The sequence below is a fragment of the Haliotis cracherodii genome, unplaced genomic scaffold, assembly GCF_022045235.1.
Source record: "Haliotis cracherodii isolate W230 unplaced genomic scaffold, xgHalCrac1.p SCAF_1, whole genome shotgun sequence".
NCBI lineage: Eukaryota > Metazoa > Mollusca > Gastropoda > Lepetellida > Haliotidae > Haliotis > Haliotis cracherodii.
In genome coordinates this window covers 74,929,741-74,945,044 of record NW_027266264.1, presented here as the reverse complement: position 1 = coordinate 74,945,044, position 15,304 = coordinate 74,929,741, and the positions used below count along the sequence as shown (strand labels likewise).

Genomic DNA, 15,304 nt, shown 5'->3' with positions numbered 1-15,304 from the left:
CTCCCTATCTTGGTTTCACCAACATACACCCGTCATCCCTCCCGTAACACCTCCTATCTCCAACCTTACAATCCCTCAAACCTATTATACCACCCATCCCCATTATGGACTTACAACAGCTGTCCTCTTCCACAGCGGCCCCTTCCCTTCCCCTCCCCTTGTCATGTGACCCTACCTCCTCCTTGTCCTTCTTCCTGCAGCCAAGCTTGACAAAACCAAACGCTCCCTTCCCAATGCAGTCGTGAGTGTCGTAGATTTCGTCATAGAGCCCCGAGCCGAGCATGTCAATCTCTTCCTTCTTCTCCTCCTCCACTGCATCATCATCGGCCTCTGTCTCATCCAGGATGTTGGTCTTGGACTCAGAGTTAGCCTTGTCTGCCAATAGCTGGTTAAATAATGCTAAAGTTAATAGAGTTACATCACTACCATAAAGTCAATATGGGGCACTTTTTTCAGTATTTCAAAAGGAAAAAAACTGGTTTCGCACGGCATGTTTTCTGTTAAACATGTTAAAATAAAAAACATCATTTTCTCATTTCTAATGAGCACTTCTCTTTCATCCTCTAGTACATAACACACAAGTCAAGTTGAAACTAGTGAGTGAGTGAGTATAGTTTTACGCCGCTTTTAGCAATATTCCAGCAATATCACGGCGGGGGACACCAGAAATGGGTCAAGTTGAAACTAAGAGCTGAAACGATGAAATACATTGATATCACAAAGATGTATCTGCAATACTTAAATGGTTTTGTTTGTTTGTTTGCTGTTTAACGGCACAATCCGCAACATTCCAGCTGCCTCTAAATAATCTGAGTCTGGACTAGACAATCCAGTGATCAATACTGTGAGCAAAGATCCATACAACAAGGACAGGAACACATGTATCAAGCAAGTCAGCCTGCATAACTCCCCGATCCTGTTTGTCACCTTTACAACACAATGTAACCTGATTTAACCCTGAATCCCAATGGGGGCACAAAATAACAAATCACACAATAAGTCAAGATGAAAATATCATCTATGAAAAACATTGATAATTTACAAGTTGAAGACAGTAATAATGATAAACAACACCTATTACACAAGCACCAGTCCATCTCTCCGTATACTATATACAACTCACAAACAATGGCATACAATCAGAGCCTGAATTCCTGAGTCAGAAAGGGGTTGGTGTGAAAATGTACCCACCTCTCCAAGACTCATGTTAGATTTATCCAGAGTGCTGTTGAGACTGGAAGCGAGGGTAAGGCTGGCGTAAGACCTTCCTCCTTCCCCCGGCTCTTCTGGGTCCCGGGACGTCCACATGCAATACACAAACTGGCCATCGTCCAGCTCCACTCGCTTCAGTTGAAATATGATACCTACACACACAAAATAAATCTACAGTGAGACAGAAGTAATGGAGACATACTCAAAGTTAACACATTTTTTCCCATGAGGTGGGATTTAACATCGGGTTCAAGATCATTGCACTTTTTTGCGACGTGAATGGGATATGCCTGTGAGTGCATGCGTGCGAGCAGGCATGGCTGCTTATACTAGTCTGGACTAATGCCAATTTTTTAGCGTTAGCCCACTGAGATACCATGCCAAAGTTTTAATATGGATATCACAAAATACTGAGTCCTGAGACGACCAGTCCTTGATTTAGCCCCTTAATGCCAATTGCCAGGCAGGATAACAACACGTAAGATCTTTAAACGTCTTTTGGTATGACACGGGCAGGGATCTGACTGACAATCTTCCATTCTCCGGGCCGACACTCTATCCACTAGACCACAGAGGCAGTCCTTTCATCACTTAAGACCAAATCTTAATCAATATAGAACAAAAAGCAACACAAATATACACCCTGATCTGAGACACAACATGTAAGTATTGTTACCCAGCCTGTGTCCATCTTTATGTCGACACTGTCCAGTGAAACTGCCCTCAGGAAACTGACTGGGACACTCTGTGTATGAGGTCTGTGTGCCTGACTGCCGAGAAGATGGACGTGCACTGAAACTGTTGTTGCTGTGATTGCTGTAAAATAGGGAGATATATTTCAAATCATAATGGCATTTACCTGAAATCTTGTAACCTGTTACAAAATGGCAAAAATATCTAAAGTTAATACTATTTTTAAAGCTAAGCTGGGTCCTACAGCATATACAGGGATGCCTACCATGCCATGTTCATGATACAACACTACAGGTGCTATTGCTCTCAAGTATACTGCATAGAGGTACTGAGACTAAACATTTGACAGATATTGCAAGTGCATCATAATTTTCATTCATATTTTTAAACATTTCTAAGCAGAGTGGGAATAGTGTTTTCTCTAAGTATCACAGAATAAAATTGTAGGCATAAATGGCTCAATTTTGCAAGTGAGTTAGTATGTGAGTTGCTTTATGTCACTTTTAGCAATATTCCAACCATATAACAACTGGGAACACCATGAAATGGGCTCCATACATTGAACACATGTAGGGAACCAAAACCCCGGGTGAGTCAACACTTAAACCTCTTGGCTATCCCACTGCCCCATAGTTCGAAGTGAGTTTCCCTGTTAGTGGACTCACCTGTTGCATGTTTCATCTAGGACCTGACCAGACATTTGTTGAGGCTTGTCACCACCAGCCTTCTCACTCAGTCTACTATGAGCAGACTTGACAGATCCACTGGAGTCCGTACTTGGGTGAGATTCTAACCCATCCCGACTGAAATAACTGGACTCTTCATCTAGATGAGTATCACCAGTTGAATCTAATGTCTTATTCATATACAGAGGCAGCAGATTTGTCATCTGTTCCCCAAACTGTGAATATGATCCTTCAGCAGAGCTGGAACTTATGTCTCCGTTGTTTATTTCATGCTTCCGAGCTATTTGTTTCTGAAGCTCCATGAGCAAGTCTTTTTGTTTGCGTTTTTGGCAGCTGATTCCTTTCTCGGACGACATGGCCAGCACGTCTCCACTAGTGTCAATTTCATTGCTGATGTCCCCATTGTTGCCATCCTGGCTGCTCTCCACTCGCTGCGAGTCTTCTGAAATACAGCTGTCAGTGTCCGAAGACTTATTAAAGTCAACCTGTGGGGGTGTAGTAGACAGAAGCTCCTCCGTGCTCTCACTGACATAAGACATATCTTTGTCTTCTAGGTAGGAACCACTGAGGTCCTCTTCTGGTTCTCCTGGAGACTTGACACTTTTAGCACTGATATTAAGCTTGTCCATTTCACTCAACACCTTGTCAATTTCCCCATTCTGACTGTTGTTTTTATTACTGCAACCTGTAATTGCCATCTTGGACTCCTTTGCCTCATCTTGCCTAATTGATCAAAGTGGAAAACATGATTAAAGCAAACATAAATAACTGCAAATTCATAATTAATTAATTTAAATATCTATCCTTTTGGCGCATAGGACACTGAACAGGTTCCAAATAACAAATAAATCTAACAAGGGGGGGTCACAAACTGGAATAAAATTTAAGAAAGTTTTTGGTTATTATTAGTTACAAGGAAGACAATGATGTTTTGGCATTGTACAAGATACTAAACCTTTTGAATGACATCATTTTATTATCAAAGATGTCTCATGGCTACTTTTACCCTATCATCAGCAAAATGACCAAGAAGTGAGAAGCAAGGCAAAGACGTAACCTTGAACTGTAGGGTGATTATTGTCAATTCATCAAGTGAATCATTCGACTGATAAATGTACAAGAGTGAGTTAATATCTCAAGTCACATCGCCATTATTTCAGCCATATCGTGACTTGAGCAAGTTATGCATTTATATAATATATTAAGACCTATCATCGAAGAACAGTACAACAACTAGCAATATATCACAGACTATAATTATAAAACTAGTTTTAGAACAATAAAATAATCAGATAATAACAGACGACACAATATAAAAACGGGCTGTAGATCGCCAGCAACCAAAGTTAGGCCACCATACTAGGGACCATGGGGACTTACGGTACTTCTGCTACCTACATGGTACCCCAGCAGGATTTACACCATCCCTCTGGCCACTGGCCATGATCAGAAAGATTACCCAAAGAGTTAAAGTCAACAAAAATACTACGATTAAAATCACAGAGAAATGAAAAGATACTTTGAATGATACCGGACCTAAGTACCTTCCCAGGGGGAAATATACAAGAAGTAACCATGGTAACCCCACATGATTGTAAGAAACAATATAAATGATAAAGTTACACATCTTCCAGTACAAGCATCAAATAGCCCTTTAACATTATGGTCAGAAACAGCTGTCAACCATAAACTTTCACATCACCCTAATTCAAAAAGCAGAGTAAACATTTGTGTCCGTTAGGTCTACCCATGTCAGCTGAAATAAAGCTAAAGAAAGCATTAACAGGGGTAGAAACCTACCGTTTCAGTCCACTAGTCCTTATAATAACATATAGCAAAACCCCTAAAAATGGCAAATTTCTACTAGCACTGATGATACCTTAACAATTGGGCAGTTTGGCAGGACTGATGCCAATTTCTAACGCTGAATAAACTCTGAGTATTCTGTGGCTACCTGTGTTCTGAAGTCTCTGTAGGTATTTTGGGCGTGGAAGTGACACCTGGTTTATGCACACACAGCTCCTTGAGAAGATCACACCTCTCTCCATTCTCTTTCACTGGTGTTTCTGTCAGCAGGAAGCACAAGTCAGTCATAGTGTCTACAAGTCCACATTGCTGTAGCACTGTTAATAAGCTTTGTTTGTTTGCTTGTTGTTTTATGCCGCACTCAGCAATATTCCAGCTATATGACAACGGGGTGTAAACAATCAAGTCTGGACAAGACAATCCAGTGATTGACATAATGAGCATCGATCTATCTATTTGGGATCCTGTTCATCGCGTCTTACAAGCACAGTCGCCTTTTACGGCAAGCATGGGTTGCTGAAGACCTATTCTAACCCGGATCTTCACAGCAATAATAACCACTTTTATTGAGTGAGTGAGTGTGAGTGAGTTGGGTTTAACCCCGCTTTTAACAGTATTCCAGTTATATCATGGCGTGTCAGCTTAATGTGGGAGGAAAGCCCGAAGTGATGCAGGTCTCAGACGTTTACCACTTCGGTGAAACCCACGAGCACGGGTATGGTGCTGACAAACCTAGAAACATAATCGGGGCGAACCGGGATTCGAACCCACAATAATAGGGTTCTGGCGTAGCTAAGGGACGCAACTCTGCGCAGCGAATCACGGCGCTTTAGACTACTGGGCCACCCGTGCCCCCATCACTTTTATTTTTGTCTTTCCCATTACTTATTGTTGTACCAATATTTCACCAGCTCAGTAGTAATTAGAGGTGGAAAATGATGGAACAATATGATGGGTGCGATACAATTTGTATTCTGATACAGTACATTTAATTCATAAGTTGATATTCTTTCCTCTTGCAGGTACATAACAACCCTGAATCATTGGTTTTTAAATTTCAGAGATCGAAATGGGATATTGTAGGGCAGAAAATATATGCAGGAGGGCACTGTGTCATATGTAAATTGATGTATTGTAGCATGGGCCTTGTGTCAGGATACAATAATATATCGACGTATTGTTACACCACTTGCAGTAATTTTTACATAACTGGGGATAATAATTCTCAGAGGTTATTCTTAGAATCCAGAACAGTGACAGGCTTTTCTTTATATAGGAATACTGATTAAGAAATTAATAACACATCATGAGTGTCTCATTTGATGAAGTATGTTTTTGTAATTAGTGCCAGAAAGCTGGTGAAATATGCTACTTGTGAATCTTTCTGTTCTTATTAACATCAATACTGACACAGGTCCATCACAAAATATACAAGTCATCCCAAATAACAATAACACAGAAAGCACTGCATATCTTGTACATGTACATATCTTATAATCATGATTCTTACCAAGTTTCCCCTGCAAGATATCTGGCTTTAGAATAAATGGTATTATCTCTTCTTCATCCTCATCATCAAGTGGGGGAAGAGGGATCCCGTCGTCGAGGTCCAGGATGTCGTAGAAGTCTGGGATCAGACAGGAGATGTCCTGCAACAGCATAGATTTATTCACTACCACTCAGGCTTGGTGATCTCATTATTACTGACTACATGTGTATATAACGTATTAAGATGTTTGTTTGTTGTTTAACGCCTGACTCAGCAATATTCCAGCTATATGACAGCGGTCTGTAAATAATCTAGTCTGGACTAGACAATCCAGTGACTGACATCATGAGCATCGATCTATGCAACTGAGATACAATGACATGAATCAACCCAGTCAGAGAGCCTAACCACCTGATCCCATTAGTCGCCTCTTACAACAAGCATAGTCGACTTACAGCAAGCATGGGATGCATTTAGAGAAGAATCTACAAGCTACAATAATCTGCCCCAGGTGACTTCATTTTATAAGTTCTGAGCCTTGGCAAATTGCAAGTGGGTTTCCTTATACCAAACGGAGACATCAGCTCAGTTGGCCTATTGCTGGATAAAAGTCACACACAATTGTTTGTGACGTCATCAGTTATGAGTGACAATGCACTCACATGATGCTACATTGCTGTAGGCCTCTTCACAAGACAATGAAAACAATGAAACAATTGGTACGAACTAACCAATAAGCATTGAGCAAAAAGTATAATGTTCAGTGAGAATTAATGAAATTAACTGCACCGACATCCTTACCCCTATGGGTAATAGCATGAAATATAAGGCCAAATCACCACTAAAAGACAAGTAGCGCCAATATTTATGCTAGAGAAATCAAGTGACTCAATGTAATGAGAATAATAGAGATGTTCTTCAGGACAGTTTCTTCAGTTCTCGTCAACAACCTACCTTGCCCACTAGCTCTTCCTGGCTGTACCCAAACAGCATGCGGGCGAAGTTGTCATTGACGCTGTGTATGGTGCCGTCAGGGAGGAAGGTGATCATCCCACTGATGTTAGCAAACACCCACACCACACCCGTGAACACAACCTCCTCTCCTGCAAGTAGTAGTGATTCATTGCTTCCATGCACTTTCATTTGACAATGTTTTGAAATTCTATGCATTTGGGTACACAAATTAGTACCTTCACTGAGCATTTACATCTTTCATTTACATTACTGACCAATCTAAAGCTACTTTAATCACTGTTAATTCTTTAAATTTCCTAAGTTATTATAAGGATGTTTTTAAGAAAATGTTCAGAATGGATGTGGTCAAGTTTCAACATGTGTTTCATTAGTGATGTGTTAAATTCATCCTGGCAGTTGTGAGTGAGTGAGTTGGGTTTAATGCCGCTTTTAACAGTATTCCAGTTATATCACGGCGTGTCAGCTTAATGTGGGAGGAAAGCCTGAAGTGGTGCATGTCCTAGACGTTTTCCACTTCGGTGAATCCCACGAGCATGGGTATGGTGCTGACAGACCTAGAAACATAATCGGGGCGAACCGGGATCTGAACCAAAAATCATAGGTTTCGTGTCCAAGTGACGCAACTCTGCACAGCGAATCGCAGCACACCCGTGGCCCCCCATCTTGGCAGTAGCATCTATCCACTAGAGATAAGTGAGCATAGCATACATGAGATATGAACACTTCCAGCTGCCTGTCTTTTAGTTATAGGCCCACATTATTTCCAACACCCAGCGTCAGGGATTCGTTTCACAGAGAGATGGTAGTTCTACAACTGTCGTAAGTCTATGTTAAAGTATAGGAGTTACATTACACTACAATTTTTTTGTGAAATTGGGTCTTAGTCTTTTTCATATCTTTTTCACAGCAACTCAAAATACACCTCACTGGTATTGTTACAAGGATTCTATGACATTTGAGAATATGTTTTCATTCTCAGCCAGATACCAACAGAATTTTACTAGACTCAGAGTTTGGATGAGTGGCTAAAGTCACAGACTGCATTTCTATCCTGCCACGTATTGCGAAACCTAATAGATTCCAGCATAGAGCCTGATATACTGTATACAATCCTTCATACTTTCATCCGGGGGGATGTTCCTTCTGTCACGGTCCTCCTCGGTAGGTTTGACTACGATGCTGAGGGGAAACATGGACCCATCACGCGTCCTCCCCGTGGCTCGCTGCTTCCGAGTGTCCTGTAACCATACCAAGTGGAACCAAGGTCACAAAGCATCCATCGGCTGTAACAACTACCTCGTTCTAAATGTTCTACAGAAGGAATAACAAGGACTCAAACACAAATGATAAAAAATAGTGCCGTGGCACTGTAGCACACCTGGGCTTGTAGTCCAAATATTGCTGTCGTCATTGGTATAAATTTTTTTTATAAATAATGCCAATATTTGAAAATACTGCAAAAAAAGGTACATATACAATGTGCCCCACTACTTACTGCTGGGACGGGTAACTCTGGTACTCGGTTCAGGTGGGTCGTCAGTAGGACCTGGGTACCCACAGGACTACCCAGACCCGTGGTTAGTCATGTGATTAGTCATGTCATTGTTAAATGACAAAAACTCACTATAGCTCAGTGGTTACACTACATATCGCTAATGTTCGCATTTCTTTCTGACGATACACACATTCCTTTTGACTTGCATATGTTTGAGTTAAGATAAAACTTCAGTCAACTTCCGTGTACGCATGTTCAGATCGTTTGATACATGTATCTAAATAGTTTTGGCCAGGGCTGCGGTTAAACAATTCCCAGTCAGACATTTTGTTCCCAACTCTTGAGACCTTCAGTGGGTACCCAGGTAGGGTCTGGTAATAGGCGGTCGGATACCCGGGTAGTAAATTTGGACTCGTCCCAGCCTTACTACACATGTACTAAATTTCATTCAACTTTCGATAAAACAAGGCTAAGTAATGGCCATCAATAGCTTTTTTTATTAAGACTGCTTTAGCAGACATTCCAAAAATCCCATGTGAACCCGTTGAACAAGTTTGGGTGTCCTCACCAGTATGTCAAGTTTCAGCTTCTTTGGTTAAGTGGTTTCTGTAGAGCTGAACAGTGAGTAGAATGACGAGAGTGGAGCATGAATAAATACCTTATCTAGTGACAATCTGGAGACAGGACATTTGAAGGCAGGTATGAGATCCTTCATGTGAAGCCCACTGATTTCCTCAGGGTTGGGGAAGCCATACAGTGAAGCCAAAGTCTGGTCACAGCTCAAGATGCAGCCCTGCAAATTACATATCATGGATTTAATTGTTTACTCCTGTCATACAAGAAGGTTGCTTCACTGTAGGTGTAGGAGGAATACCCCAGGGCCAACTTGCACAAAGCAATCTTAGCGCTAAGATGATCATAACTCCCATACTTTAACATAGGCTCACAATAGTCTTAGCGCTAAGATCGCTTTGTGTAAGTGGGCCATGGAGGTCACTGATGGATAGTTGATCCCTGCTACTGATAACAACAAAGTCATATACCATTTCCAGAATAGCTCGTGTGTGTGTAAGTCAATAATTTCAGAATTGAAGGGTTTTGCATGAAGGTGAGCGAGTATGGTTTTATGCAATATTCCAGCAATATCACGGCGGGGGACACCAGAAATGGGCTTCACACATTGTACCTATGTCAGGATTCGAACCTGGGTCTTTGGCGTGATGAGCGAACGCTTTAACCACTGGGCTACCTGACCGCCCCTTCACATGAAGGCATTTTTCTTACTTACAATGTACTGCTGCCATGGCTTTTGAAAATGAAAGCATGACATAAGGCATGCAACTCTGCACAGCCCTGGGCAGTGCCTTTGTGTCTCAACATGCATCCTTGTTTGTTTTGTTTTTTTGTTTAATGCCGCACTCAGCAATATTCCAGCTATATGCAGCGGTCTGTCAATAATCGAGTATGGACCAGACAATCTAGTGATTGACATTATGAGCATCGATCCATGTAATTGGAATAGGATGACATGCATCACCAGTCAGCGAGCCTGACCACCTGATCCTGTTAGTCGCCTCTTACAACAAGCATAGTCGCCTTTTATTCTGAAGACCTATTCTACCCCGGATCTTCATGGGTCACATGCATCCTTGAGTGCTTACAGACGATATACAGATAGATGGATGACAGGTGAAGTCAAGCTCAATTAGCCTCTGTAAAAGGTACACAAAACATTGGCTAAGGGAATGATTCAAGCAACCTTACCTCTGTATTAAACTTGACTGTTGCAACAGTTCTCTCCACTGGCTCCATGACACACAGGCATCTCGGCTCCTTCAGGATCTCCAGCTTTTTCACCCACATCGACACAGGCAGGATTAGTCCATTACTGTCCACTGCATCGACCTGAACAACCCAAATATACAGACATACAACCCAGCAGTCCTCAAGTGTCATCTTGTAGGACATCTCCCCACAAAGGAGTTCCTCCTTCTACACCTGGCATCACCCTCACGTGACAACAATAGACCTCCACCTGTGCTTTGTCCGGGTGGCCTCTTTGATTACAGATACAAACTGTGGAGGCTGACACTCGCCATGTGCTACAAACTGAAAAGTCAGGCACCAATGGCTATCTAATAATATAATATCCATTCACTTTTGTGGCTTTAGTCTGTGTTGTAAACCAAACATGGGCAAATAAATGCCTGTTTTCGGTACAAGTCATTTTGACTTTATTGATTGATTGTATAAAGTACCTTTATTTGGTGAAGTCATGCCCAGTGAATTAAGAGAATGGGTTTACATGCAGTTGGCAGCATTACAGTTGCATCCTGAACCAGAATTTGATAGGGTGAGAGTTACTTCATCATCATCGTCATCATCATCATCATCATCACACAACTACTGGGGTGGGGGTCCTATTCCACTTCATAATCCACACTGAATGAGTGACTGTCTAGATTTCACTGCAACTTACCACTTTGCCTGAAATGTCGATGAGTTCTCCGTTCAACTCGAGATGAGACTCTACCATAGTCTGCTGGTCTCGGGGCTTCAGGTGGATGAGATCTCGGAGCCTCCTTCCCAGCAGCTCGTCCTGCTCATAACTGAACAGCTCACACGCCATCTCATTTGCCACCAGGATCTGAATTAACACATTGATTTCAACACATAATTTGAGAAATGAAACAAAAGAATATATACTTCAGACAAATACTCACAAAGGTAATCATAATCTTGAGAGAGTGAGTGAGTGAGTGAGTGAGTGGAGTTTGCTGCCACTGTTAGCAATACTCCAGCAATAAGACAGTGTGGGGCACCACGTATGAGCTTCACAGTGTACCATTCCATGCACGAGGTAATCAAACCTTGGGCTTCAGCGTCACTAACTGAACACTGAATGCTTCTCCACACAATTTGGTTTCAATTTTAATTAAGCTGATCAATAACTCCAATTTTGATCTCTGTACTTGAACACATATCCTTCCCTGTACAATAAAATGAAATCACTGAAACCAAAACTCGACACCATATTTCCTGCACACGTCGTTATTGTGAAATGTGGCATATTATGGTCTCTCACATACTTATAATGACATTTACACAGCACACTTGAAAACATCTGTATGATAATCTTGAAAACTTGAATGACAAATGTCTTGTTCTATCATCATCTCACACATACGTCTTAGTCTTGGGTCTCCAAACTTGAACCTACCTCGGACGTATTGGCATCTATGGTGCAGATGGCCTTGTTAGGGTTTCTCACAGTTGTGGGGAAGGCCATGCCAGACTGACCACCCCCGATGTAGTTGTAGAATGACCAGCTCTGGTTCAGTGACATGCCGCTTGAGTAGGGGTCAGGGGTTGCTGCAAATGACCCCTTGCACAGTCCCGGAGAAAAGCTGACATCATTCAATCCATCACCTTCAACGCAAATATAATATGTTGAAAATGGGTTTATTTTCTTTACAGACTTTAAGGCCAAGGGAGAGGGACGTGGAATGAAACAAGGGTCATCAGTAGATTACAAATCCTTCGGGCCCCAACAATATGTAGGGGGAGGGAGAGATAAAAAATATACCCAACCAAAAACGACCCTGCATTATGTGCGATATTGGTCCTGTAACCCTACTGAAATGATGACAAAAACATGTGTACAAAAGATTATTACCATGATTACACTGAAATCTATTGAAAGTGACACAACAATACAGGTACATGTATGAGCAAATCTAAATAACTGACAAATCAAAGTGCAGTATTGAAATCCATCTGAAGCCACTCATGAAAAATGTTTTCATCAAATAAGGTATGTGTTACGAGTAAAACTTTACCTGGATCATTAGACTGACAGCCTCTCTTAAGGTTGCTTGAACTTATGTCTTCGAAGTAAAGTTTGGTTTATTAACGACGAATGTATGTATAGATGGGCAACCGAACAGACGACAGACGCACAACATAAGCTCATTTGAGTCAGCTTAGCTAAAATATGGTGATGGTGTTTACAGACAGAAGCCAATGTGGCCATCCAATACACAGTTTACACAAGATACTCACATTGAAAGTTTTTAAGCTTGACAGGTGTGGTAGGTATATCTGGCTGTAGTTTTGATTTTGTGACCTTGGGGAAGGACTGATTGGCTTCAAAGGACTCCTCCCGGCTGGCAGCTATCCCCATCTGTAAGGCTCGGTCCCTGCGTCCCGTACGTACCCGGTCCAGCGGAGAGGGGTAGGAGGGGCTGCCAAACACCATCTTGTCCATGAAAATGGGTTTTCCAGTGATGTTCAGGTGCTTGTTATTCAGCTGAGATTTCTGCAAGCAAGTGAAGATGAGTGAGTGAGTGAGTGAGTGAGTGAGTGAGTGAGTGAGTGAGTGAGTGAGTGAAAATATGGAGTCTGGACCAGACAATCCAATGATTGACATCATGAGCATCGATCCACGCAATTGGGATACGATGAAATGCATTAACCAAGTCAGCAAGCCTGAGCCATTGATCCCATGAGTCGCTGTGAGTGAGTGAGAGGATGTTTTTAGTTTTCAGTAATATTCAACCTATATCATTGCAGCTTGTAAATAATCGAATCTGGACAACACAAACCAGTAACTGAAAGCAGCAGCATTAACCCACGCCACGCCAGCCAATGACACAAGCAGCTGAGTATGACCTCTGCTGAACTGGGCCCCGTTCAGCAAAGCGATCTTAGTGCTACAATTGTCTATGGTAACATGTGGGTGTTATGACTGTCTTTGCGCTAAGATTGCATTGTGGAACAGGGCCCTGTAATGCCCACATGGGAGTGCATACTGTCCTCTCAGCTATATCACTTGTATATTGGTGTTCAAACTGATTTTTCAAATTTTTCCAAAATAATTTTACTAAACAGGACTCAAAAATTTCTTAAATCTAACCTGTCATGCAGGTCAAGTAGCAATTATTTTGTACTCATCATGCAACATTTCACTTGCCCTCTTAAATTTTAAAACGTTTTATGTTCTCAGTAATGATTACCATTTGCTGTAATTAACTTTTGAGTTTTTTTATATTTACGACAGACAGTACAAAATAATTCAGTCACTGCCAAGTACAATCATCTCTGCCCATTCAAACCATCTGCCTGAGGCAAGAGAGTTAACTGACTTTAAAAGTTCAGTTTCCACCCCTGCCGAACTAGGCTGGAATTACTGGGCTTGATTGTAGCACCACCAGTGGCTATTACCAATAATGTCCCTTCTTAGCCTCTCCTTAGGACCAATCAGATTCCACCTCTCGTATCAATTGCGTTTGCTTCACACAAAATGGTTGCATCTGGTCAGGACCATCTGATCGATAATCAATATCTATATTGTGATAAAACGGATCTTACATCGCGAAGTGCATCAAATCACGTAAGCACCTTGATTAAAAACATGAAAAGATTTAGAAAATATCTGTTGACAACAAGTTAGCGGTGCACATGCTTATCAAATCCTGCAGTCCACCGAAATCTGCATGACAGTTTACGAACCGGATTTCGATTTCGGTGCACGATTTTGATTGGACTATGCATAGACTCATTAGTCCAGCCAAAATGTAACTCCATAATACCAGCCTAGTTCGGCAAGGGTGGAAACTGGACTTTTATAGTCAGTTAACTCTCTTGCCTCGGGAAGATGATTCAAACTTGCACAATACAGTCCAAAGGGAACCATCAAACACATTCATTAGGCTTAACATTTTCATTTCCACACCTGACAATATTCAGGAAACAAAACTACAGACTCACAGCATCATGATAATCTGTTTCTTATTAAAGGGTCCCTGATGTTTTCTGAACTTGTATTTTCATCTAAGACCCCGTAATTGTTAACTTTCAACATCTGTTTAGACAAGGAACTCTTTGGGCTCAGCTTTCATGCTTAATTTGAACACAGTTTTATCAGCATCATATTTTACTGATTCACTGAAGGACAGGGCCGACAGTAGCCATTAAATCTGACACTGGCATCTCAACATTTACATTTAAATTAAAATTCCTATAAAAAATGACAATACACCCACCTATCATCACAAACCAAAAACAACAACAAACCCTCACTTGATCAAGTGATAATCTATTTGTTCAAATAGGAAGGGAAACAATGAAATAAGTTTTACTTATTCTCAGGGGCCACCTGGCTTCTTAGTTATTTCCTGGTAGTCATAGAAAGATGTTAGGAGCCAAAAGAACTTGACACAATGAAATTCAAAATAACATGAGTGAGAGAGTGAGTTAAAATTTTAAGTCACATCGGCAATATTTCAGCCATATTGTGACTATCAAGGGTATCAATACATTGAGACTGATACAAAAACCTTCCAACGAATCAAAAAAACGAGGTCTCAATCATACTGGGGACATAAACAGTATTACCCAGACAAAATATCAAGGCACATATTTTATGGGGAGTTTTGAAGAATAAAATTCTACAGGGTAAAACCTGAGAATAATATTTAAACAATTGCAGTCGGAATTTTACATGGGGCAACTTTGTAATAAACCACTAGTGCCAAATGGAGGTAGGTTACCAAAATTATTCTGTTAATCTTGTGAACATGTGGTTTGTTACGACGTTTAACACTCCATAAAATATATACTCTGACACTAAATGTCAATCAACAAACTGAAACAAAAACCAGTTTATAACCTGTATATGATAAAATATTACTTTCATAAAAACGTCACACCTTCCCTACCTGATCTGGACAACACAAACCAGTAACTGAAAGCAGCAGCATTAACCCACGCCACGCCAGCCAATGACACAAGCAGCTGAGTATGACCTCTGCTGAACTGGGCCCCGTTCAGCAAAGCGATCTTAGTGCTACAATTGTCTATGGTAACATGTGGGTGTTATGACTGTCTTAGCGCTAAGATTGCATTGTGGAACAGGGCCCTGTAATGCCCACATGGGAGTGCATACTG

General features: G+C 41.3%; 1 protein-coding gene across 2 annotated transcripts in view; it reads right to left on the bottom strand.

Annotated features, from left to right (window-relative positions):
- LOC139473793 (PAS domain-containing serine/threonine-protein kinase-like) overlaps nt 1-15,304 on the bottom strand; it is a 50,538-nt gene that overhangs the window by 13,123 nt on the left and 22,111 nt on the right. For both annotated transcript variants that reach the window (XM_071256584.1, XM_071256661.1), the window contains 13 exons: nt 12,419-12,674; nt 11,577-11,785; nt 10,836-11,003; nt 10,121-10,261; nt 9,015-9,149; nt 7,982-8,099; nt 6,841-6,989; nt 5,908-6,046; nt 4,546-4,657; nt 2,571-3,314; nt 1,889-2,028; nt 1,192-1,364; nt 176-385 (listed from right to left, as the gene is read on the bottom strand). In XM_071256584.1, coding sequence (XP_071112685.1) covers nt 176-385; nt 1,192-1,364; nt 1,889-2,028; nt 2,571-3,314; nt 4,546-4,657; nt 5,908-6,046; nt 6,841-6,989; nt 7,982-8,099; nt 9,015-9,149; nt 10,121-10,261; nt 10,836-11,003; nt 11,577-11,785; nt 12,419-12,674 — 2,694 coding nt within the window. The remainder of the gene's footprint in view (nt 1-175; nt 386-1,191; nt 1,365-1,888; nt 2,029-2,570; nt 3,315-4,545; nt 4,658-5,907; nt 6,047-6,840; nt 6,990-7,981; nt 8,100-9,014; nt 9,150-10,120; nt 10,262-10,835; nt 11,004-11,576; nt 11,786-12,418; nt 12,675-15,304) is intronic.